This window comes from Adiantum capillus-veneris, chromosome 1 (genome assembly GCF_014529385.1).
Source record: "Adiantum capillus-veneris isolate H3 chromosome 1, ASM1452938v2, whole genome shotgun sequence".
In the NCBI taxonomy this organism is placed as follows: domain Eukaryota; kingdom Viridiplantae; phylum Streptophyta; class Polypodiopsida; order Polypodiales; family Pteridaceae; genus Adiantum; species Adiantum capillus-veneris.
In genome coordinates, this window is record NC_140931.1 from 119092896 (window position 1) to 119119738 (window position 26843).

Genomic DNA, 26843 nt, shown 5'->3' on the forward strand with positions numbered 1-26843 from the left:
CTCGAAAAACATGGGGGGTACTGCCTCCGAGCAAGCCCTAACTGCAATGAGGACCTCCAGAGTCCAAGTGCGTGAAGGCCCCCATCCACCTGGGAGCTGCGGCCTCTAGAGGGGTGTGCCAGCTAGCTAGGATGGCCTACTACGTGAAGGTCCCGAATTGAGTGTGAAAACAACTCCTTGTCGTAAAAGAAGTGCCAATAGACCTACAAGTGTCGTGCCCAATAGGATCTGTGGTGTTTGTAGTCAAACCGTCTGGAGAAAATGGGAAAGCCCAGGAACTGTCATGAGAATGACCGGAAGCCTGTCAATTCATGAACCTGCAACCCAAGGTGGCCAGGTGGCTAAGCTATGAAAAACTCCAGGAAAGCCAGATGTAGCAATCTGTGCCGTAAACGTCCTCCGAAACAAGGAAGCCAGACTAAATAGTTTGCACTATAGAAGCTACCGTAAGCTGCAGCAGTCACCGGGAGACCGCATGGACCACCACCGGATAGTGTCCTGTTAGTAGGTAGGGTAATCCAAGATGAGGGGAAAGCCAGACTCAACAATTTGCGCTATGAAGGGCCTCTGAGAAGAGGAAAGGCGACACCAATCTGTCTGCGCCATCTGGCCTGTATCTCCTGCCTCCAATCCTCCGGTGTCAACCAAAACAGAATCCGCGCCAACAACGCCACCAAACCGCATCTCGGTGTGGCTCTCAATGTGAATGAGCTGGGAGTGGCCCGCTGTCCAAGTCGGGGGATGAGTCTGTTGCAAGGTTACCGAGGGTGAGTGTAAGCAACTCTGAAGGTAGCAATCCAAATGATCAGGAGTGTTGTCACAAGACGGGCACCACGTGCTAATAGAAAAGAGCAGACTGAACAGACTTTTAGCACTTCAATAAAAACTGAACTGAGAGAGAGAGAGAGAGAGAGAGAGAGAGAGAGAGAGAGAGAGAGAGAGAGAGAGAGAGAGAGAGAGAGAGAGAGAGAGAGAGACGACACGCGACACGGAGTGGCGGAATTCCACCCCAGAGTGTAGTGGCCCCAAACCTTGGCGCCCCTTTTGGTATTTCTTTATATTTGCATCAACACAGTACAAGCCGGTACTCTAGACTCTGCACCTTCTCCAGGAAGCATGCCTGAGAATGAGCCCATGGCCTCATATTTTAAAGGCTCTAGGCCCCAAAAGTAGTTTTACATGAAAAGCCTTCAAACTCAAAAGCATCTGGTCCAAAAGCAATGCCCAAAAGCTGCCAGCGTAATTTACGAAAATCCGTACAGCCTGCCACGTCAGCATGTCAACGCAAAACGTCATCAGTTGCGTGTGTGTGTGTGTGGGTGGGTTCTGCTTTATTTTATTCCTTTATGTCACCGGGGTCCCATCGGACGGGGTCCCCATAAGTTGGTAGGACTTCTTCTTCTGTTACTTGTTCTTCTTAGGGTTTAGGCCCCTCGGCCGTGATCTGAAGGTTGGCTTTGCTCTTCACCGACTTGACACGTCAGTAGTTTGTGACTAGTGTAGAAGAGCAACATCACTACCATCCAAGCCAAGCTTCGGGTGACTCCGAATGTAGTCGCGTAATGATGCTTGAATTCCCGCATCTCGCGGGTAAACTCTCCAAGAGAGTCCAAAGCACTGAAGTCCCACTCTAGTCTGTAGATCCAAGCAACGAACATGTCCAAGAAGAGATCCAAGATCCTCTTCCTAAGTCCATGTAGATGCTCCTATGTGAGCAAGTGATCTGAAGTGTCGAGGCCAAGTGGTAAGTGTGTCCATTCAAGATGGTGGTGTCGTCTCTATATCAGTCAGCTTCTAGTGTGGTGACCATCGAAGGATTTGTTGTGGATGCTCGTTTGAGCTCTCTTGTTCAGTTAGGCAGGGTTGCTCGTTGACACCTTACTTGTATTTATTTGTGGCGGGGACGATGTCGGATTTCATTAGAGCACATCACCCAAGTATTAAAGGTTACTCATGCCCGTTGAGGATGAGCGAGATTTGGCAGATCATGAGTATGCTGATGACACTACTGTTTTTACGCTATGCCCGGGATATTTTGAATGCAATATGAGTCTGCACAGCCCTTCTTATCAAGTATCAGTTCTTTTCATTCATTATTGCTAGAGAGCAAGACTCCTCTATGCATTTTTACTGATGTGAAAGGGCTTGTTCTTTCTAGCCTTGCTTGGTAGCTGATCAGAGTTGTAGGTTCTTGTAGCACGGATAATGTGTCGTGCTCCCTATAGTGTGGGTGCCCCTCAGTGCAATGTGCGTGACAATCTCACTCAACAAATGGAAACTCACTCAAACAGAATGAAACACAGAAACAATGGATAACAACAGAACAACAGAGACACAGTAGTGGACTAGAACATGTGGACTCGACTATCTCAAAGAACCATGTACAGACTCTGGCGTGGCAGCACACTCAGCTCCAGCCCAGGACTCACAGGTACAAATGGGGGTATCGAGGCTCAGATGTGCAGGGTGAGTGCGGAGGTGCTCTGTGTAAGACTCACTACCAAGACGACTACGTACAAGATAATGCCACTGGCTCAAACGACTACTCATATGTACAACCATAAAGAGCCACCAACTGCTCATAAATGTCCAGTCAGCTAAGTCTATCTCCAAACTGAGTGGTGGTGGTGACCTGGCCACGATGTCCACTAGACCACCGTAGGTACCCTGCCACGTGTCACTCCCAGCCCAAAGGGTCTGTCCAGTGTGAACCAGACCAACTGTAGCTAACTGTCCAACTGTCTGCCTGTCCTGTGAAGTGACACTGTAGCCCTGCTACAGGTTGCCCGCCACAAGACCGCTCACCGTCTCGGTGAGAGGAAGACTGAAACTGTGAAAGAAAACTACTAGTATGTACAATGGTGAGCTCTTGAATCTGTCATCCAAGAGATAGAGTGGTGGCCACTGCTGCATCCAAAGTATCAGCCTCTGGAGGTGGAGCCATCAAATCGATTGTGGGGCCTTGTTGTATGTGAGCTCTCCTGTCAGTAAGTGTGTTTCTTGAGAAATGACCAGCCACCTGCTGCTGGGCAGATGGTAGCACCTGTCCTGTAGTGTACTGAGGACGTCGAGTAACACAGTCATGGTGATGTGCTCCAGCAACTCAATCATAACAAGTCATTTTGCATCTGAGGCAATGGTGAAGATTGAAACCCCTGAGGAGGAGGATACTGTTGTTGTTGATTGTAGTACTGAACGGGAACTGGAGTCTGTGAGTAAAGTCCTATAAACTGTTGAGAAGGACCCGTTGCTGCATGCTGCACTGGTGTACCTGCTCCAGTCCACCCATATCCCATACCCATCATCGTAGGCTGTGTTGCCCTATTTTCATGTAACAGCAATTCTCTAAATCCTTGTACTTGATTCTGAAGGTCACTAATCACTTGAGACTTTAACTTCAGGGCCTATTGGAGTGCGAAAATAGTGGCATCCCTATCGGCGATGGCGCCCTTAGCAACCTTCAGAGCTCCCTCCATAGCTGCGTAAGTAGCAGCGTGACGTTGGTGTGTGGCTGCTAAACGCTCTGCTCCAAGCTCAATGGTGGCAATGGCTTGCCTAGACTCCTGCAATATATCCTCAAATAGCCGAAAAAATGATGAAGAGTCCGACCCTGTGGAAGGTCATGTAACAGTGTCAGGGTGAAGAGAGCTGACAAGTGGAGCCGGTGGGACTGGTGTGACAAGTGGCACTGCTCGTGGTGGACTGGGCGCATGCCTCTCTGTCGAAGTAGAGATGGTGGGAGTGGTTGTAGCAGGACTAGGCATAGGAGAAGAAGCAACTGCCACTGGGACGTGGGAGCTAGTCACTGTGGTAGGGTAAAAATAGCAGCAGTAGAGAGAGGAACTCACTGTAGAAGCCACAGCTGTGACATGCATAGTGTGATCTGCACCACCTGAACTTACCATCGAATCAGTAGCGACCGTATGCGAGGAATGTCGAACAGGTTGCTTCACTCGAAGTTGTTGGCTTTCCGAAACTGACAGGGATACTAAAGATTCTACTGTGTCCTTCACTACCTTTGCTCTCTTTTTCTTTGGCTTTTCAGATAAATCCATTGTCTGTTCAATATCTTTCCCTTTTCTCTTAGAGCTTTTACGCCGCATCGCCGCATCCACATCCATAGGACTAACAGGTATATTAATGATCCTGGCCAACATCGAAGCTACGAAGCATTGAAAGCTGGATTGCACAGATTGCACCTGAGCTCTGAATCTTTTTGCCCGCGATTGTAAAGAGGTAAATAAAATTTGATGAAAGCCACACGGGATGGTGTGGATGAGGCAGTACAGGCCTTCGCAATGCGAGAATATAGTAGGCACGTCACATCTACCTTTACCCTTGCCCTTGCCCTTGTTGACTTTAGGATCTCTGACCAAAAAATAATACTTGAAAATGGCCCAGAGCTTTTTATTCCTTGCATAGTCAGGATGACTTGTACTAAGTAGCTCTTTGCATGCCTCGATTGTCGCATCTTTCGAAAGTTGTGAATAGGTTCGTGTCGCCGGTTTTACTGCAGGAAAGGTTGTCATCCCCAAAGCGTTACCAATTCGTGTAGCAGTCAGTGGGTGTCCTCTGACTTTGGGAAAAAACTTGAGGAGTGTATGCACCATATCCATGGGAATATCAGAGGGCAGATCGGTGTTTGCTAATGCTGATAGACCTAGCTTGTGTAGCTGGTCTTTTGATAAGACTTCTCGAAGAGACTGATGAGGTTGCTGCAGATGGAAGTTCAATGTGAACTTGGTTTGGGTCTTGGAAGAAGGAGGCCGAGGGATTTGATGACTCAATACCTGCATGATGGCTTTCCTCTTCTTTTGGTTCTTTACAGCTTCTTCTTCTTCATCCTCTTCCTCTTCCTCTTTGCTAGAAGACTTTGAGTCGGAAGCAGAGCTTGAGTCGGAGGCCTTGTAATTTTCATCACTGTGATCAGTGGAAGAAACATCGGTGAGGCCATGGCTGGAGGTATCCACATCCTCTTCCTCTGCAGAACTTTGGGATGTCTCAGTTGGCCTCTCTGGAGAGAGAGCTTTCTTCTTCCTAACTTGTTTGCTTGTACCAGCCATCGTAAAGTTTGTAGGGTGAACTCTGGAACTCCCAATTCAAGATGTAGCGCTGTACTGGAATAAACAATTTCCTAGAAAAGCTTGGAAAAGCTGTACTTGGAAAAGCTTAATTACACAGGAGGCTGATTTTGCAATACTCTAGTAGGTGACACTTTCAAAAAAACGATGAGCAGGAGGATGGATGCAGCGGATGGATGCAGGAAGAGTAGGGTGGGCGAGGGAATTTGTGAGGACGAGGGCGAGTGGAGTAGGAGGAGGGTAGGTCGAGGGGTTGGGTTAGGGTAGAGGCGAGCGAGTAAGGGAGTGTAGGGGCGAGATCCCAAAATAGGAGGGGTAGGGCGCGAGGGTTTGGGGTATGAGAGGGTAGGTAGGGGCGAGCAGTAAGGGGAAGGTAGGTAGGGGCGAGGGTGTTGGGATAGGGTAGGGGCGAGGGGGTGTGGAGAGGATAGGGGCGAGGGGGTTGGGTAGGGTAGGGGCGAGGGGGTGTGAGGGTAGGTAGGGGCGAGGGGGTTGGGATAGGGTAGGGGCGAGGGGGTGTGGGGAGGGTAGGGGCGAGTAGTAAGGGGAGGGTAGGTAGGGCGAGGGGGTTGGGATAGGGTAGGGGCGAGGGGGAGTAAGGGAGGGTAGGGGCGAGGGGGTGTGAGAGGGTAGGTAGAGGCGAGCCGTAAGGGGAGGGTAGGTAGGGGCGAGGGGGTGTAAGGGTAGGTGCAATTAAAGTCTTTCTGTCAGGAAAGCACCACATACAGAGAACGCAGCGTAAAAAGAAATATTGGGTGTGGGCGAGTGAAAAAGCAAAGCTAGCAGTAAGCAAGCAAGCAGGAAGCAGTAAGCCAAGGCACAAAGCAATATAGTAAGCAGCAACTAGTTGCAGCAGCGGTTTGGAATCCAAGGTAGAGATAGAGAGACATAGAGAGGGAGAGGGATAGAGAGTGTAGATGCTGCAGAATTTATAGCCCATGGCCTATCAAGACTTCCACTTGATTATTAGTGCCTGTGAGCAGTGTGAGAGAGATGTCCCAGTTCTATTCTATCTGATTAGAGTTGTACTCGCCAATTTGAAGAAATCCACCAGGAGACGGAGAGGGGTCAGGAGAGAGAGCTGTAAGCTAGGAGAGGGAGAGGGGTCAGTAGAGAGAGAGCTGTAAGTTGCAAGGACCAGAGATAGAGATACCTAGGATACAGGTAGGCACGGAGACAGAGGAAAACAGGAAGCTGATTATCTAATCAATTTGTGAATTCCAATAATTAAAAAGAAAAAATTCGAGAGTAGCTGGAATCCAATTCAAATTATGTCAATGTGAGGTGAGAAGGAGTTTGATGCATGCATAAAATAAGAGAATTTTTACGAGAACACAGATTACAACTGAGATGAGAACTTGACATAAGGTAAATCTGAGAAGAGGGTTAATGGATCATGGAGAGAGCCGAAAATTGAGACGGGACAGTCATACAGTTGTATGTGGGAGTTATAACACAACCAGATTCTATACAGTCAGGCAGGTGAGTGATAGCACTTTATTCTTGATCCATTTAACAATGGCAAAGAAACGCCTTCCAAAGTGACTAACTGCGCAGCCCCCTGTGGCAAAATCTCCTCCACCACGAAGGGCCCTTGCCAAGCTGGAACCAGCTTCTTTGCTTTTTTCAAATATTTTGCCTGATAGAGTAGCACCAGTGTGCCTTGCGTTATTTTCGGCTTTCTGAGGTGGGGATCATGCCACGCTTTGCGACGAAGTTGCTCCGCTTGCAGAGCATGTGAAGCTAAACGGCGGCTTTCATCCAATAAGGTGAGACGGGTTATAGAAGCAGATTCCATGCCCCAACTTGCACGTAGACTGCCCACCCTAGGGGATCCGGAGTTGAACTCAAATGGAGCTATGGCTTCCAAACCGAAAGCGAGTTGAAAAGGCGTGTGATTTGTTGTTGCTTTGAAAGATGTGCGGTATGCCCAAAGAGTGCCGTGCACAGCTTGAGCCCACGATGCTGGATGGAGATGACATGCTTTCCGCAGGAGGGTGATCAGAACCTTGTTGGTGCTCTCGGCCTGCCCATTGGCTCTAGGGTAATAAGAGCACGACTTGCGATGAAAAATCTTGTAATTGGCCAGCAAAGTTGAGATCATGTCATTGACAAAATGACTGCCCCTATCACTGCTGATCTCTAAGGGACATCCAAATCTGCATAAAATATTTCTATATAAAAGTTTGGCTATTGTATTGCCAGTGCAATCTACTATCGCCAATACCTCTGTCCACTTTGTTGCATAGTCTGTAGCCACTAGTAGATATTTGCGATGACCTGGTTGAGCCGGGGGATATATTGGACCCACAAAGTCCAAGCCCCATCTCTCAAAAGGTAGCCACGCCATCGAGACCTGCAGAGGACGGTTGGATTGCTTACTTGGCTTCGGCCCACAGCGCTGGCACACATCACAAAACTTAGAATATGCTATTGCATCCTTAAAAACGTAGGGCCACCATAGACCACTCTGTAGAATCTTCTGGGCGGTGATGTGACCAGGGTAATGGCCACCAGTGGGACCATTGTGGGCATCCTCCAGAATATGCTCCACCTCATGAGGCGAGACACAACGCTTCAGAACACCATCTGGTCCCGATTTGTAGAGTTGGCCCCCAATCAGAGTGAAAGGCCTGGACTTCAACAGCAATCTCCTCTTCTGCAGTGGAGATGCCTTCTCTGGGTACAGCCCAGTAGATAGCAAATGTAAGACCTCGCCGTACCATTCTGGTGTTGTATCTATTTTAAAAAGACTGCTATCTGGAAAGTCATATGCAATCCCGGTAGCTTCTTCACCTGTGTGAATGCGAGAGAGGTGGTCATCCATTACATGATGCTTACCAGGACGGAGTACCACTTCAAAATCAAACTCTTGGAATAGGAGGAGCCATCGCCATACTCGACATGTGACCTGTGGCTTATTAAGCAGATAGCGCAATGCATGGTGATCAGTAATAATTGTGAAGTGGACCCCTAGCAAATAGTGACGAAATTTTTGTAGAGCATACACTATAGCCAAACCTTCCCTCTCTGTGGTGCTATAGTTGCGCTCTGCTTTGGTGAGCAGGCGACTTGCATAATGTACAGGGTGATCCAAGTTGAACTCTTTGCTAGGCTGAGTCAGCACAGCACCCACAGTCAACAGACTAGCATCTGTATGCACATGAAAAGGTAGGGTCCAATCCGGGGCAACTAGAATAAGCGCTTCAGTGAGGCGTTTTTTGAGGTATGCAAATGCTTCAGCCTCGGGTGTGGACCACTGGAAGGGAACAGCAGCACTGGTGAGCCGGGTCAATGGTTGAGCCACCTGTGCATACATACGTATAAACCTGCGATGATAGCCGATGTGGCCCACAAAGCTCTGAACACCTTTGGGATTTATGGGAGGAGGTAACTTCAAGATGGCCACTATCTTCTCTGGGTCAGGTGCTAAACCTTGAGCGGACACCACATGGCCCAACAGTGTACCCTCGGTGACCAAAAAATGACACTTGTTCAGATTGAGCTTCAAACGTGCCTCTCTGCACCTGAGGAAGACTGCAGAGAGCTGAGCAAGATGCTCCTTTAGATTTTCAACTGGGATGGAACATTGAGCACCCGAGGAGGTGGAAAAGTCGTCCATGAATATGCGAAGGTGATCAATAAGCAGAGGACAAAAGATGAGATATACTATGCGATTGAAAGAAGGCGGTGCATTTTTAAGCCCAAAAGACATTCTAGTGTAGATGAAAATACCTCAGGGAGTCACAAAAGCTGTTTTGATTTGGTCGTGAGGATGTATTCCTAACTGATTGTAGCCACTGAACCCGTCCATAAAACTATACAGTACATGGCCAGCGACATCTTCGAGGACTCTCTCAGTAAAAGGGGTCGGAAATCCATCCGGGATTGTGACCTTATTCAGAGCCCGGTAGTCGACACAAACTCGAATTTTGTTGGACTGCTTCTTTGGGGCAATAACCATAGGGGACAACCATTCTGAGTGCTCTACTGGTACAATAATACCTGCTTCTTGCATTTTTTCCAAGTCGATTTTGACTGCTTCTGCATACTTGGGATTCAGTTTGTAAGCGCGTGCTCTGACCGGCTTAGCCCCCTCTACCAGAGGAATTGTGTGGACTCCTAGCTCTGCTGGGATTCCTTCCAAATCGTGGTAAGACCAGGCAAACACATCCTTGAAAGAGCGTACGAAAGAGATTACCAGGTCGAGTAGAGCGGGGTGATCCCATAACCAAGCGGCTAACAAGATGGGCTGATGTTTGTCAGGGCCGCCTAGGTTGACCTCTTTGACTGGGTCAGGCGGTGCAGTGGGCGAGGCTGCGTCAGGGAGAGAAGACCGTGCCGCCTCTGTGAGCTTCTGGACATTATGAGCTGGGGTCTGATCAATGTTGTAAGCAGCATACTCTTCTTGCAACCATCCTGATGGAAGCTCTACGAATGGTAAATCCTCAGACACCTCAAAGTACTCCGGCATGGGTGGAGAGTCGAGTGGAGGCTAAGGAAGGAGCTGGGGTGTTGGCCAACTCTTGTAAGGGAGACTTTTTGCCCCTTCTATGGTGGGTTATAGGCTCACCTAGGCCGACGGTTTCCATCAAGGGACCCTCTGAAGGATGGCCACCAGAGACTGGTCCACTTGGTTCTGGCGCACTTGGCTGACTGGGATTACTGGCTTCAGGTGTAGGATCAGGGGGAGAGGGTGAATTTGTTGGCAAAGGTTGAAAAGAGACTACATAGCATGGCATCGAAGAGGTAGCTTCTAACCACTGCAGCAAGTCTTCATCGAACCCATCAGGAGGGACCAGCTGCTCCAAGTCAGGGTTGGACTCTACTGACAAAGAGCTATGCTGAACGACCGGATCCATACCTCCTTCGAGACGAATTTGTTGCAAACGAGAGCCAGGAGTATGTATCCACATGGTGTCGTTTCCCCAATCGTGAAGTGCTTTCGTATGTCGCAACCATGGCCTACCAATCAGCAAGGGATAACCTCCCTCTACTTGGGGAAGATTAACTACCACAAAATCCAAGTTAAAAGTGAAATCTTGTACCTTCAGAGGCACCTTGTCAACTATGCCCATTGGGTAGACTGTTCTTTGATCGGCCAATGTAACAGTGAAAGGAGCAGGTCGGGTAGGCTGTAGACCTAAGGACATCATAGTGAATTCGGGCATCAAATTGATTCCAGATCCACCATCAACGATGACGCCGGATAGCTGGTGCCCTAGAATAGATACAGTGAGGCGAGGACTTTTATAATCAGTGAGGGGAGCAGATGGATAGGAAATCAAATAAGACTATGAGGGCTGTACAGGGAGGTGCTCGCCACTAGGCCCAACCCTCGGGTACAGAGACTGAATGATTGACAGGGTGTCACTTTTGAGTGTTGCGTCGAGCCTTAGCATGTCGTATAGTGACACCTGCTGAAAAGTATTCTTCAAAATGGCTTCTGCTGTGGGCTTGGCGCCTTCGAACTGGGCTTCCTTTGGGACCTTAATCTGTTCCAAGTCAGCCACTGCTTCCAAGAAGGCTCCATCAATGTCAGATAACAGGGAAGTTGGTTTGCTCTGAGCAATTTTCAAGGACTCGTCCTTTGGGTCAGGTAGACCAGATTGAGGAAGTGGAGACTGGCGAGGTGGACCTGTGGGCAGACTGAGACCAAGAGCTGCTCTTTGTGTCCGAGTAAGGACACCAGCAAGCTCCTCCACTTGCAATGGCTTAACCACATGAGTAGCAGGTGATGGTTGAGGCACGGTGTTCACAGTAATCAAGTTTATCTTCGGGAAGGTGAATTCTTGCTGATTCTGAGTCGAGCCTGAAGACGTGGATGCCCTTTGTGTGGGACAATCCTTACTGTAGTGATCCTTCAAATCAGGGCAATGACGACAAGGAGGGGACCCCTCAGGTAAAGGACACTTGCTATGATAATGCCCATATTCTCTACATCTGTAGCAGAGTATGGGCCGATTGGAAGGACGAAACGGGGGACGAGGTGGTTGTTGCATGGAGTTGCAGGCTGAAGTGTAGAAGCTCTGAGGGGTTGAGGTGGTATTAGCATTATAAAAACTTTGAGTCGGGAAAGTACTTGACATACCTTGGACAACAGGGGTATTGAGCAAAGGTGGCATGTAGTTGGGATGGCCGTAGTGGGAAACCATGTTGGATGCTGGTGCTAACCCCTGTTGGAGAGTAGGACCAAGACTTTGCTGTATTTTGTGCAATCCCTTTATATAGTAGCAATCCTTATCTTCATGACCCGATTTTTCGCAGAAGTGGCAATAAGAGCGAAGGGGACAGTCCTGTGGAGGGTGTCTTGGAGAGCGGCATGAACTACACCATACCATAGCCTTAGTCTCCTGCTAAGACCTGAGCTCTTCTAACTCTCTTTTAAGTTGATCATAAGCCTCTTGATGTGGAGGCTTCTCCTGTCTGAGAGAGAAGGATCTCTGTTCTTGAAGGGCCCGCTATAACTTTAGGGCTTCCAGTTTCCTTCCGTAAAGAATTCAAGGGGTCTGATGGACTGTCCACGAGTACAGGGGTAGTATCTAACTGAGGAGAGTCAGTGAACTGCATTCTTGCTCCCTCTATCCTAGTAGCAGTAGCAACAAAGTCTTCCAGACTGGCTTCAGGACGGAGGCTTTCTCTGAGCTTTTGTTTAGAAGTCTTAGGCAAAGCCTTCTCTACCCACTTCTTCACCATGAATTCCCCTGGTTGCTAAGGCAGCTTGGCGACCAGGGACTTTGTTCTGTTCATGAGCTCTGCAAATGTCTCCTTGGGCTGGAGCAACAGGTTGGCCAACTCATCTAGAATCTTCTCTTGATAATCCCCTTGTCTGAAAGCTTCACAGAACTGCTGTCTTAACATGGTCCAAGTAGTAAAGTGGTTTTCAGCAAACTGACTGTACCATTTATCTGCAAGACCATCCAAGGTGGACGGGAAGAGCACCAGGTATGCGTCTTCTCTGTTGAGGCCACGACCTCTGCAAAGAGAGACAAACCTCCGAGCATGGTCGTCTGCATCTTCTGCGGAGAGACCTTTAAAGGTAGGGAACTTGATGTTTACCTTTGCCAGAACACTTGTGAGCTCCTCCATGGCCTCTTGCTCCTGAGTCTGTTGCTCACTAGCTTGCTGTAACAAAATGGGGGAGAGCCTTACCGGAGAAGGTGACCTGGAGGATGTAGAACCGGTCGAAGGAATGGAGGTAGCCGTATGAGTAGGTATGGGTGATGGGGTTAATATGCTTCTACTGGGCACCAAGGGTTGATGCCGTCTGTGGTAGTACTTCAGAGGACTCAGTAGTGCACTTTGACGCTCCAATGACCTCCTTGTATGTGTCATGCAGTAACCGCCAACCCCGCCAAGCTTTGGGCAAGAAGACCTTCACTTGGGCAAGACAACCTTCACTTGGCTAAACATTGGTCTAGACTCTACTAGACCAGGGCGAGTGACTAGACCACCTGGCTGGACCAGGACGAGGAAGGACTAGACCAGGGACTTGGAGGACTAGACCAGGATGAGGACTGGGTGGACGAGGGCGAGAGACTAGACCAGCTAGATTAAGCTGTCAAGGGTGAAACTGGACCAGACCAACAGGCTGCACAGGCGAAGTGAAGAAAACCAGCTACTCAACAGAGTGAGATTTCAGTTGAGGTTCCACCGTGATCGCCAAAATTAGAGCACCTGTAGTGCGGATAATGTGTCGTGCTCCCTACAGTGTGGGTGCCCGTCAGTGCAATGTGCGTGACAATCTCACTCAACAAATGGAAACTCACTCAAACAGAATGAAACACAGAAACAATGGATAACAACAGAACAACAGAGACACAGCGGTGGACCAGAACATGTGGACTCGACTATCTCAAAGAACCATGTACAGACTCTGGCGTGGCAGCACACTCAGCTCCAGCCCAGGACTCACAGGTACAAATGGGGGTGTCGAGGCTCAGATGTGCAGGGTGAGTGCGGAGGTGCTCTGTGTAAGACTCGCTACCAAGACGACTACGTACAAGATAATGCCACTGGCTCAAACGACTACTCATATGTACAACCATAAAGAGCCACCAACGGCTCATAAATGTCCAGTCAGCTAAGTCTATCTCCAAACTGAGTGGTGGTGGTGATGTCCACTAGACCACCGTAGGTACCCTGCCACGTGTCACTCCCAGCCCAAAGGGTCCGTCCAGTGTGAACCAGACTAACTGTAGCTAACTGTCCAACTGTCTGCCTGTCCTGTGAAGTGACACTGTAGCCCTGCTACAGTTCTTGTGGCAGAAAACGATGCGTGGATCCTCATCTCTCTGAAGAGGACACTCCCTCTTGGAGGCTTTGGATTTGGGAGAATCATCCTTTATCTCAACTCTATTGGGATCCTGGTGGGTTGCAGTGGCAGTCGGATGTAAAGGGACATGCTCTAGTCACCTTTTTTGAGTATTCTGTCAGGATAGGTCGCACATTTCTTGTGCGTAAGCAGTCTCAGATGGCCAAACGTTAGAGAGAGTGGTTACATGTAGGTTTATCACATGCTTTTATAGATCAGTTTTGGTATGCCTGTGGGCTTTTCGGGTGGCTAGGAGGATTTCTTATTTTCCTTGGCTGCTTACTCATAAAGGTCTTCTAGTTGGCTCTTGGAGTGCTCAGTTGGGCTTCGATTCTCTGTGTATGCGCTGTACAGGTAGGATTGTGGAGACTCCCAACCATTGCAATCCCTTGGGGATGCTTCACATCATTTCTTGTTGTGCAAGCTCTTTCATTACTTCTTTCTAGAGACGGGGCCCAATTTGGCTTTCTTACATGGAGAGCAGTCTCATGGTTGATGCACTGTCCTGGTAGTCATTTGTTCCTTGAGGGTGCTGTCACTGAACCCGTTTTTATGCTGACAGTCTCAGGGTATCTCATTGGTTCCTTGAGTATGATACCCAAAGGGGATCTGCAGCATGATGCTCCTCGGTCTTGAGATGAGGTGTTCTGCATACTAGTTGCCATTACATTGTGGAGCGCGCTATCGTCACAATCTTAGTGTTGCACCGTCCTCCGCTTTGGACATCCTCGCAAACATTTGGGTGGATATTATCTATACTCTATGTAGCCAGTGGGATTCAACGGGCTCCTCGAGGGCAGCCGAGGAGCACAGGTTTTGTTTTCTCGGAAGAGGGGCTCACTCCCACATGTTTATCAGTTTTGTCAGAGGCGGCATGGAGTGGCATTACTCACAGTGGTTCATCTTGCACAGGTTTCATTTTCTCAGACGACGGGATCACTCCCACATGCTTATCAGTTTTGTCAGAGGCCGCATGGAGTGGCATTACTCCCCACCACAGTGGTTCATCTTGCACTCCTCCCATACCTCACCTTGAGGAGTTTCATTTGGTGGATTCTTCCACATCCACCTTTGGTATTTCTCAGCTCTGTACATCTTGCGAGATAGGTTGTGTCTAGCATCTCCAGGGTTCTTTTGTACTCAAACTTATAGAGATGATCTTTTCACGAGAGAGAGAGAGAGAGAGAGAGAGAGAGAGAGAGAGAGAGAGAGAGAGAGAGAGAGAGAGAGAGAGAGAGAGAGAGAGAGAGAAATGAAAATGAAATGAAATGAAATGTAATATTAACGTCTTCAAAAGGCCAAAATGACCTATGAGACCAAAAGGTTACATGTGGTGAACCTAATACCAAGTTTGGGTACAAAAAGTACAAAGAATTGAAAAGAGAATAGTGAGTAGGGGTGGGGTGAAAGCTGATACAAAGGGAATAGGAAATACAAAGGGTGAGCTGATACAATGGAGCTCTTTGACAGTCAATGCACCATATACATATACATCAGTATCCGGGACAGCTCCTATGTCGCACCAATATGGTATGGATCCTCTGTCGCAATCTGCGTTGATATCGAGAGGGCCCCCCCATCCGTGGGCGACAGGACCGCCCCAACTCTATCGCCTGATCAAGCAGTATGCCTCTGGTGCCTCTGGTGTTGTTATGTTGTGGGGGCTGCTCGAACTCCGCTGTGTGTGACTGAAAGAAATTTGTAATCTTCCGCTGTCGTTGGATCTCTCTCATTGTGTCCCTCTTCAAGAGGTCCTCTCTGTGTTTGCGAATCTCCAGTAAGTATAATCCGAGGCATCTCTGATCCTGGTATCTCATGACTCTAGAAAGTGGCCCAAGACCCTCTCTGAATAGATAGTGAAAGCGGCCTCGTATCTCATAGTATACTGGGCAGTGACATATGTAATGTAGCTCTGTCTCTGGCTCTATTTGGCACACCTGACAAATCCTAAACTCAGCGGGTACTCCTCTAAATTTGCCTGTCTCGATCTCTAGCTGATGTGAGGATGTGCGTATCTGACCAATAGCACATCGTATCCCGTGGGATAGATGAGTATCCATGTATCTTGATCACAAAACCATCCTCCGTGAGTTGGAGAAGATGCTCTCTATAGAAAGTCATCTTCGTACCTAGCTCATGTTTAGGTTGTATCCATGTCCTCTTCGTATCCAACTGAATCAAGTCCTGTTTGATGAGCCTGGTAATCTTTGCCCTAGTGAGGGAGATGGAGGGTGCATCCAGAGAGTACTGAAATGGGGGTAGCCGGTCCATACTAAAGCCATGTAACTGAAATGGGGGTAGCCGGTCCATACTAAAGCCATGTAACTGAAACCAAGATGCCATCTCTGCATACCAACATGATCTATCTCCTTGCAATGCCAGCTGTCGTGAAGACTCTAGTGCTAATCGAGCATATCTGTCTCTAGGGAGAGCCCAAGTGCTATGCATAAATGAAATTGATCGAGTGAGTGCCTCCACTACCAATGGAGGAGCAGCGAGCTCCGCCCTAACAATGTCATGTGGTACTGAGGCCTTGGCCCTAATCATCCGAGAAATCATAGACACCAAGGGCTTCTCCATACATCTCCATCCATCAGTACTGCCAACTCTGCTATGATGATCAACTGAGGGGCCCCATATCTCCACTCTGTACAGCATGGCCGAAGTGACCAAAGTGTCAAAGAGCCAAAGCTTTGTCCGAGGTTCCTGGAACTGAACTTGCGAACATATCCTCTCAAGTTTCCCCAATGTTGCATAGGCTCTGGTCAATCGCGTATCTGTTGCATGCCTCATGGAAAATACCGGACCACTGAAAACCGCCCCAAGATAAGTGTATGTATGCATACTCCACAATCTCTCGACCATATGTAAAGTGGGGGCGGACCTCCTTACCCACTGCGCCGTGGTGTTAAACCCTAAACCCTAAACCCTAAACCCTAAACCCTAAACCTTGGTCTTACCAAGGTTCACAGACAATCCACTGTCCAGTGCAAATACATGCAATGTATCCAAATGACGCTGCATCCCCTCTGGAGAATCGTAGATCAGCACAATATCATCAGCATATAATAGCAACGGAATCCATGTCCCTGCAAGCTGAGCACCTCTATTGTCAATGGGCGGGCACCGCGTGCCAATAGAAAAGAACAGACTGAACTACTTTGAGCACTTCAAATAACAACTGAATTGAAAGAGAGAGACGACACGCGACACAGAGTGGCGGAATTCTACCCCAGAGAGTATTGGCCCCAAACCATGGCGCCCCTTTCGGTATTTCTTTATATTGCATTAACACAGTACAAGCCGGTACTCGAGACTCTGCACCTTCTCCAGGAAGCATGCCAGAGAATGAGCCCTAACCTCATATTTAAAGGCCCTTGGCCTAAAAAGCAATTACAGTGAAAAGCCTTCAAACTTAAAAGCATCTGGTCCAAAAAGCAATGCCAAAAGCTGCCAGCGTAAATCACGGAAATCCGTACAGCCTACCACGTCATCAGCCAACGTAAATCACGGAAATCCGCCTGTTGCCCTAAGGGTTAGGGTTAGGGTTTCTGCAGTTTTAGGGTTAGGGTTTCCAGAATTAGGGTTTCAGCAGTTAGGGTTTCTAGCAGAAATTAGGGTTTAGGCCCCTCGGCCACATCTGTAAGTTGGATCCATTCTTTAGGCTTTGACATGTTAGCAGTTTGTTACATCTATCACCTCCTGTATGTACATAATCTGAAAACTCATCTACATATATCCCAAAGAGAGTCAGAGATAGGGGAGAACCCTGCTTCACAGAACCCTGCTTCACCCCAATGGTGGAGTGAACCATGTCGGACATGCCCTAAGTAGTGCATACCTATCCTACCACTGTCCTGTATAAAGCTAAGATCCCCCAGATCAGCTCTGTGGGCACCCCCATATCTTGCAATCTGCGTATGAGTCTGGCTCGTGGCACTGTATCAAAGGCTTTGCGAAAATCCACAAAGCTACAATATATCCTCCTGCCATGGTGTCTACCCTCCTCAATAATGGCTGTGAGTGTCAAAATTTGGTCAAGAGTGGAGAAAGCTCTCCTGAATCCTACCTGTCTTGTTGCTCGTATGCCCTCTCTCTCTACCCATCCACTCAACTCATGCTCAAGAATTGATGCACATAGCCTAGCGAGAGTGTGACCAACCATGATGGTTCGGTAATTCCCGGGAAGCATAGAATCTCCCGACTTGAAGATAGGCACAATAGTGGACATACTCCAAGTCTCAGGGAAACCCTCATACATGGCTCTATTAAGAGGCTCTGCAAGCATATCTCTGGCATGGATAAAGTGCTGTGCTACCAGACCATCATGATCCTGTGCTCTTCCTGTCTTCATCTTGTCAATGGCTTTCCTTACCCTCTGAGCAGTAAAGAAAGTACATGTTTCTGGGCATGCCTCTGGAGGGTCAGGCAAAGGTGGCTGCCCCGATGCTGTTTAGAGAGATGTAGCATATTCCCTCCATGTCTTTGTGGAAGTGATGGCTTGCAGTGGAGAGTGCTCATTGAAAAGCCTCCATGCCTCACTAGAGTCCTGACTCATAAACAACTGATACAGATCACGCTCTAATTGAGATAGGTAAGCCCTCTTCTTTCGTTGCACTAGGCGGTGGAAGATAAACCGTGACTGTCTATGTGTAGTAGTACCCATGAGCACCTCTCTCTGTAATCCGATCCTCGTCTCTCTACATTCCTCATCATACCAACTGTTCTGAGGCATGCTCCCAGATCTTCTGCGTGTGGGCTGACTGTGGGGATATGCCTCTGATGCTGCATCATGTAGCGTCTCTGTCAGAATCTGAGTGAGCTCATCTAGTGGTCGTCCTGGCTCCTGAGTGCATAGCTGCCTGTATATCTCATCAGTGTACACGTGATCAATCTCCCTCGTGAAGGTATACCGAGTATGTGTGGAGGCCTCTCCCAATGGAGCTGTGTTGAAGTGGAACGATAGAGTGAAAGACAAGATAGCATGATCGATTGCTACCCCAACCGGCCTAGTTCCCACCACGAAATCCTGAAAGGGAGGAATGAGTCCTGGCGGAGCCATAACATAATCCACTGTACTAGCGCCATGCCGATGTGGAAAGCATGTAAAACCACCAGCTGTAGGGAATCTTTGTAGGCCATTCAAAATGGCCAATCCATGTGCAGTCCCCATATCAATCAGTATCTGCCATACTCAGTGTTTTAACGTCGTAGGAAACTATCCCAAGAGACCTTAAAATCTAGCCGACGAGGAGTTGAACTCAAGACCTGTTATTCAAGAGGGAAATGGTTTTCACGCGAGAGAGAGAGAGAGAGAGAGAGAGAGAGAGAGAGAGAGAGAGAGAGAGAGAGAGTGTTAGGAAGTTTTTTCACAGGAAACACGAAGACATCTCTCATTATCAACATAGCTCCCTGTTGTGATTATATTCAAGAAACCCTCTCTTCCTTGAAGTTTGGAATTCGGGTAAGGCTTTTGTTTCATTTTTTGTTAAGAAAAATGAAAACCTTATGGGCTAAATGCGAATAATGCAAAAAAGGCAGCTTCTACCAACAAAAGTTGGTGGCTTGAAAAAATGAGAGTATAATAAGATTTATGGATATTATGTCGACGTCGTTTGTTGTTGAAGTTTGAATCAGGCAATGAAAGTTGGCTCAAGGGCTATATTGAATTTTGAGGAAGAGTTTCGTGTACTTAATAGAAATTTGCAAGAGGACTCACAATCCAAAGATAAGGTTAAGTAAAAGATAAAGAAGATAGACAATAAGTTGTTGCCTTCAGAGTTTTCAACACAAAATTGAATAGTGGTGCTTGTAAATGTTGGAATAAACCATGAATGATCTGTTTGTGATTGCTCTCTGAAATTTGTTCCCTTAATTTCTACTATAGCAAGGAAGTGATACAAACTCTCAGATCCAAAAGGGAGATTCAGAGGTTTGGGCTGATGCCAAGTGTGCAAATCCAGTAGATCAAAAGGGGAGAGTTTCAGAGAGAAAAGAAAAGTAAGGTTTGAAATACCTAATATGGCTTGCCACTCTTGAAATCTTTTAAAAGTTGTGTGGCAGACATATATTTTAGGCCTCTTTGCGTACATACTATAAATCAGATTAAGAGCTGCAATTTTCTTTATGGACGACACACGTGGAGGACAGCCCACTTAACTGCACTCCCAGATATGCACAGGACTCCACATAGTCCACCACCTCCTGCCTGTACATGAGAGCCGGTACTGATGCCATTGCCCACTGCGTTGTAGTGTTAAAAGATCACTACCTTGGTCTTGCCGAGATTTACCGCCAGGTCTCTATCATGTTCAAAGGTCAGTCATGCATCAAGCTGCTTCTGCAGTCCCTGTGCTGAGTCAGATATAAGCACAAGGCCATCCGCATATAACAATAGGGGTATCGAAGTACCTGATAGCCGTGCTCCTCTATCTCCCTCTCTGTCAATGTACTCTTGACACCTCATCAACATACATACCAAAAAGAGTAGGTGAAAGTGGGCATCCCTGTTTCACTCCAATGGTGGAGTGAACCACCTCTGATAAGACCTTTGCTGTGTGTATCTACTTGTCCTTTTCTCATACAATGCCATGATCTCTATAGAAAGCCATCTTCGTGCCCAACTCCTGTATCGTCTGTATCCATGTGCTCCTAGTATCTAGCTGAATCAGATCCTGACGTATGAGTCTAGTGATCTCTGTCCGTGTGATAGATAGGGAGGGTGCATCCAAGGAGTACTGGAACGGAGGCAATCTGTCCATGCTGAACCCACGTAACTGAAACCATGATGTCATCCTCCCATACCAACATGCTGTATCACCCTGCAACGCTAGCTGTATGGAGGACTCAAGGGCTAACCGAGCATATCTGTCTCTGGGGAGGTCCCATAAACTGTGCATAAAGAATACTGATCTAGTAGACAACGAGCTCGGCTCGAATAATGTCATGTGGCACTGAGGCTTAGCCCGAATCATCTGAGAAATCATAGAGACTAGGTCACTAGAGGCCTCTCCATACATCTCCATCCATCAGTGCTACCAGATCTGCCATGGTGATCCACCGAGGGTCCCCATATCTGAACTCCATAAAGCATATCTGAAGCCACTAGAGTGTCAAAAAGCCAGAGCTTTGTTCGAGGTTCCTGAAACTGAACCTGCGAACACATCCTCTCCGGTCTCCCTAATGCTGCATAAGCTCTGGTCAGTCTCGTCGCTGCTGCTCTCCTCAAGGAGAATACTGGGCTATTGAAGACCACCCAAGATAGATATATGCATCTATATACTCCATGGTCTCTCGACCATACGTAAAGGTGGGAGCTGACCTCCTAACCCACTGTGCTGTAGTGTTAAAACACCATTACTTTGGTCTTACCAAGGTTCATTGAAATTCCACTGTCTTGGGCAAACACATGTAATGCATCCAAATGAAGCTGCATCCCCTCTTGAGAATCTGAAATCAGCACAATATCATCAGCATATAACAACGGAATCCATGTCCCTGCTAGCGGAGCCCCTCTGTCTCCCTCTTGCTCTACATAGTTTGAAAACTCATCCACATACATCAGAGAGAGAGAGAGAGAGAGAGAGAGAGAGAGAGAGAGAGAGAGAGAGAGAGAGAGAGAGAGAGAGAGAGAAATGAAATGAAATGTTATATTAACGTCTTCAAAAGGCCAAAGTGACCTATGAGACCAGAAAGTTACAATGCGGTGTATCTGATACAAAGTCAGATTAACAAAATAAATTAAACTAGGATAACAAAAAATAAATACTGCGGAGTCCTAAGCTAAGCTGATAGGTGTGAAAGGTGAAAGGTGTGAAAAGCTGCGGAGTCCTAAGCTAAGCTGATAGGTGTGAAAGGCGTGAAATGTGTGAACTAAGCAGTACAATGTGTAGACAAAATGGGAGGGAAGTAGAGATCCATCTTCATAGAGATCCATCTTCATCTGCACTCTGGACGACGAAAAAGTATGGATCGAATCGTTTGCTGTAGCCTCCTTCGAAACTGTGTAGCTCCTCTTCTCCATCGGGGTCGTCTAGATCTACCTAGCTCCAATGCTCGGTCTATGAGAATGCTAGTAGTGCGGGCAGACCTCTCCACTGTTGGCTGCTCCTCTGTCTGTTCTTCTGGGTGTACATTATCTAGTGTAAAGAAATCTGTGATTTGTCTCTGGGGTTGTCTCTCTTCAGCTCTCCTCAGTAAAGTTTCTCTAGAGAGAGAGAGAGAGAGAGAGAGAGAGAGAGAGAGAGAGAGAGAGAGAGAGAGAGAGAGAGAGAGAGAGAGAGAGAGAGAGAGAAACTGATACAATCCTGGTGGATCTAATACAAAGTCTGAATACAAAATAAAATGAAGTAAAATAAAGCTAAAAGCTAAAATGAACATCAATGTCCAAGGATGTACTGCATTGGTCGCCGAAGAATATCGTCAATGTCTCTGCTGGTAAATAGTCGTATTGGATGTCTGCCATGGAGCCTCCGTCGATGTGATGGTGGCCCTCGTAGACATGGGCGTCTAGCTCTCTCAAGCTCAATGGCTCTGTTAGTCAATATACCTTTAGTATAGGTGGACTTTGAAGTTTGTTGTGAAGCTTGCTCATTTGACTGCCGAGTCTCTGCTCTAAAAAAATCAGTGATTTCCCTCTGTGAATGTCTCCCGACTATCTAGTGTCTGTGCAGCTCTAGCAAAAACAACCCGAGGTATCTCTGGTCCTGAGCTAGTGGTCCAATGCCCTCTTTGAATAGACAGTGAAAGCGGCCTCGTATCTCATAGTACACTGGACAATGACATATGTGATGTAACTGTCACGAGATGGGCCCAATGGAAAAGAACAGACGGAACAGACTTTTAGCACTTCAATAACAATTGAACTGAAAGAGATAGATGACACACAAGAAGGGGAGTGGCGGAGTTCCACCCCGAGAGAGCATTGGCCCTAAACCTTGGCGCCCCTTTCGATATTTCTTTATATTGCTTGAACTTAGTACAATGCCAATACTCCCGCTTTGCACCTTCACCCGGAAGAGTGCCAAAGACTAAGCCCTCCACATATTTAAAGGCCGTTGGCCTTAAAAAGCAGTGACCTGTAAAGCTTCCAAACTCAAAAGCATCTGATCCCAAAAATTGGCTTTAAAAGCTACCAGTGCATTTCACGGAAATCTATACAACTGCCACGTTAGCAGCGCAAAATGTGGAAATTTGTACTGTTTGCTACGTGGCACTGCCAACGCAAATCGTGGGCGTCTGTACAATTGCCACATCATCATCTTCTACACTTTTGTGTGTGTGTATTGGTCCCGCTTTAGTTTATTCTCCCTAGGTCACTTGGCCCATTGGATGGAGTCCCATAAGTTGGCGGGAACTCCTCTTTATTAATAGGCCACTCGACAAGACTTTGCAAGTTGGTAAAACTTCTTCTTCTTCTTCTTCTAGGGTTTAGGCTCCTTGGCCTGGATCTGTAGTTAGCTCTGTTCTTCAGTGGCTTGACACGTCAGCAGTTTGTGACGGTAACTCTGTCTCTGGCTCTATATGACAACACTGGAAAATCCTGGCCTCTGTTGGTACTCTCCTAAATCAATCTCTAGTTGGTGCAATGATGTGCGCATCTGACCAATAGCACATTGTATCCCATGGGGTAAATGAGTGTCCATATAGGCAGGTCTAATCATAAATCCATCCTCTGTGAGCTGGACAAGATGCTCTCTATAGAAAGCCATCTGCGTGCCAAGCTCTCGTGTCGGCTTTGTCCATGTCCTCCTGGTGTTTGGTTGAATCAATTCTTGTCTAATGAGGCGTGTAATCTCACATCGTGTGAGGGTCAAGGAGGGTGCATCCAACGAGTATTGGAAGGGCGGTAGTCAGTCTATACTAAAACCATGCAGCTGAAGCTAGGATATCAATTTTGCTTACCAACAAGATGTGTCTCCCTATGAGGCAAGCTGTCAAGAAGACTCCAATGCTAGGCAAGCATATCTATCTTTGGGGAGATCCCAGATATTGTGTATAAAAGAGACGGATCTGGTCAGTGCCTCTATGACCAATGGGGGAGCAACAAGATTTGCACGAACAATCTCATGTGGTACAGAGGCCTTGGCCCTAATCATCCGGGAAATCATAGAGACCATAGCCCTCTCCATACATCTCCATCCATTAGTACTGCCAGCTTAGCTATGATGGTCTACCTATGGTCCCCATATTTGCACCCCATACAATGTAGTTGAAGTAACCAGTGTGTCATGTCACAAATGGGTGACGTGGCTAACCTCGGACACACACACACACACACACACACACACTGTGAGGACTGCCCAGAAAGTAACATGTGGCAGCAGTACGGATCCCCCGCGATGTGCTTTGAAATGCTAATGCTGCCGTCGTACGGAAATTCCGGATTTTGCGGTGCAATTCACGGAGCTGATGACGTGGCAGCGTACGGATTTCCTGGATTTATGCTGGCTGTTTTTATAGCAACTGGCTGAGCTGCTTTTGAAAGAGAAGCTTTTACTTTTTACATGCTTTTGGGGCTCTGCTTTTGGGCATCCCTTGTATCAATAAATAAGTGGGCAGGGCCTCACTTCTCAGGGCACTGGACGCAGAGTCTAAGAGTGAGCACCTACCCACTCTCTTGTACTTTGAACACATTAATACAAAAAGAAATACCGAAAGGGGCGCCAGTCTTTGGGGCCAATATCTCTAAGCATGGAACTACGCCGGGCCATGTCGACTCAAGTGTGAATTGTGAATTGTTTTGAAGTGAATCTTTGCTATGTCGCGGAAGAATCTTGACTTGGGGTGTCCAAGTTTGTTACAGTGGTTTCAAAGTGCAACTGATTTCTCTTCTACCGAGAAATCCAATCCTTTTCTCGCGACACTTATGGATTCCAGCAGAGAACAGTCGACTTCTTCTGCATCTGGGAATGCGCGAGGAGATCACGAAGAAGATTTGCATGAAGAGTACGGCCCACCTCGGCCTACTCAGGCTAAGATTGAAGAGATGGAACGTCGACAAGTGTTTGACGACGCAACAAAGATGATGATTGACATTGCGAAGGATCCAAAATTTTCAATTTTTTTGACTCAGCAATCCTTCGAAGAAGTGCACACCCAGTGGCAGAAAGCCACAGAGCCACCCATCAAACGAGCACTCAAGAAACCTCCTGCTCGGATGATGTTTATTGAACAAGAATTAGAAGAGGTGGTTGATACACGGATCAGTCGGCTTTTGGACGCAAACAATAAAGCCAAAAAGCACGACAAAAAGCAAAAGAAAGGAACTGACTTCCCGGGTTATTTGGGTCATCAATCTACTTTTGCATCGGCAAGAAAGCAGAAGAAGCGTGTACGATTTGAAGGACTACCCAGTTCTTCTTCTTCTTCTTCCAGTTCTTCTAGCTCTTTTGACTCGAGCGAAGAAGACAAGAAAGGGAAAAGAGAAGCAAAAAGCAAAGCTTCGGGAAGGGCAAGAAAAAGGCAAAGAAGCCTAAGTTTCGCCCAGTTTTTGACAGTTCTACAGAGGACTCATCCTCAGATAGTTTGGACTCCGACGATCACCTATTTTACGCAAAGAAGAAGCATTTCTATAAAGCCAACCAGTATGACTTCCTCGAAGATAAAAGCAAGAATGTTAGAGAATTTAAAGAAGGTGGACAGTCAATTAAGTTTGACACTTTTTCTGATTCCAAGATGCTCCGAGGGCTTTGGTCTTCATGCGATAGTTTTACATAGCTTTCTCTGGAGGGCATTACTCAGAGCACTCCAAGATTTGCAAGGCTACCTCTTTCTTCAAGGGAAATGCTCGAACATGGTGGTCCACCCTTCTACTGAACAAGGAAGCTCCGGTTAAATGGTTGAAATTCAAAAGGCTTTTTATTTCTTCTTGGCTGACTCGGGAGTACGAACGAGATATACGTACTGCTTGGCACCCAAATCGGAGTTCGGATGAAGAAGTTATAATCAAAAGAGTGAATTGCTGCCTACTAGGTCAAAAACGGTTGCAAGAGAGAGAGAGAGACCTGCGTTAACCCTACATGACCTGCACGTCTTTCCTCACAACTGTTGGTTGCACGAGAGAGAGAGAGAGAGAGAGAGAGAGAGAGAGAGAGAGAGAGAGAGAGAGAGAGAGAGAGAGAGAGAGAGATGTAATGTTATATTATACGTCTTCAAAAGGCCAAAATGACCTATGAGACCAAACTAATACAATCCTTGTGGATTTAATTCAATGTCTGGGTACAAAAATAAAAATAAAAATGAAGTAAAGTGAGAGACTAAGGACTAAAACATCATCATCAATGTCCGAAGATGCCCGACATCGGGCGGAAGTATTGCATCAGCCGTTGAAGAGCTTCGTCAATGTTCGCTTTTGTAAATAGTCGTACTTGGCATCTCCCATGTCGTGCTATAATAGTCCTTATCCTCAGATGGAGCCTCGTAGGAAGTATTGCATCGGCCGCTGAAGAGCTTCGTCAATGTTCGCTTTTGTAAATAGTCATACTTGGCATCTCCCATGTCGTGCTATAATAGTCCTTATCCTCGGATGGAGCCTCCGTTGATGTCGTGGTCGCCCTCGTAGACATGGGCGTTTGGCTCTCCCAATGGCCGAGCTCAATGGCTCTGTCAACTAATATACCTCTAGTAATAGTAGGCTCTCAAGTCTGCTGTGAAGCATGCTCATCTGGTTGGTGAGTCCTTGCTTTAAAGAAGTCAGTGATCTCCCTCTGTGAATGTCTCCCATTGCCTGATCTCCTCAAGAGACTCTCCTTGTGCTTGCACATCTCTAGCAAAAACGATGTGAGGCATCTCTGATCGTGATATCTCATGACTCTAGCCAACGGTCCAACTCTCTCCCTGAATAGACAGTGAAAGCGGCCTTGTATCTCATAGTATACCGGACAATGACAAATGTGATGTAACTCTCTTTCTGGCTCTATATGACACAACTGACATATCACGGCCTCTTCTGGTACTCTCCTAAATCTACCAGTCTCAGATGTGCGCATTTGACAATAGCACATCGTATCCCATAGGATAAATGAGTGTCCATATAGGCCGGTCTGATCACATATCCATCCTTTGTTAGTTGCAAAAGATGCTCTCTATAGAAAGCCATCTTCGTGCCCAACTCCTGTATCGGTTGTATCCATGTGCTTCTGGTATCTAGCTGAATCAAATCTTGACGTATGAGTCTAGTGATCTTTGTCCATGTGAGAGATAGGGAGGGTGCATCCAAGGAGTATTGAAATGTAGGTAGGAATCCATGTGATTGAAACCATGATGTCATCTGTCCATACCAGCATGTTGTGTCCCTTTGTCCGTGTGAGAGATAGGGAGGGTGCATCCAAGGAGTATTGGAACGGAGGCACGAAGCCATGTGACTGAAACCATGATGTCATCTGCCCATACCAGCATGCTGTGTCCTCCTGTAGCGCTAGTGATCTATGTCCGTATGAGAGATAGGG

The 26843-nt window shown here is 47.2% G+C and overlaps 1 protein-coding gene across 4 annotated transcripts in view; it reads left to right on the forward strand.

The window, feature by feature from the left end:
* LOC147465429 (uncharacterized) overlaps positions 1–26843 on the forward strand; it is a 74190-nt gene that overhangs the window by 18453 nt on the left and 28894 nt on the right. For 3 of the 4 annotated variants that reach the window (XM_086520040.1, XM_086520049.1, XM_086520031.1), the window contains 3 exons: positions 18771–18859; positions 19033–19128; positions 19283–19395. In XM_086520040.1, coding sequence (XP_086376166.1) covers positions 18771–18859; positions 19033–19128; positions 19283–19395 — 298 coding nt within the window. The remainder of the gene's footprint in view (positions 1–18770; positions 18860–19032; positions 19129–19282; positions 19396–26843) is intronic. The other variant, XM_086520056.1, reaches the window with a different exon arrangement.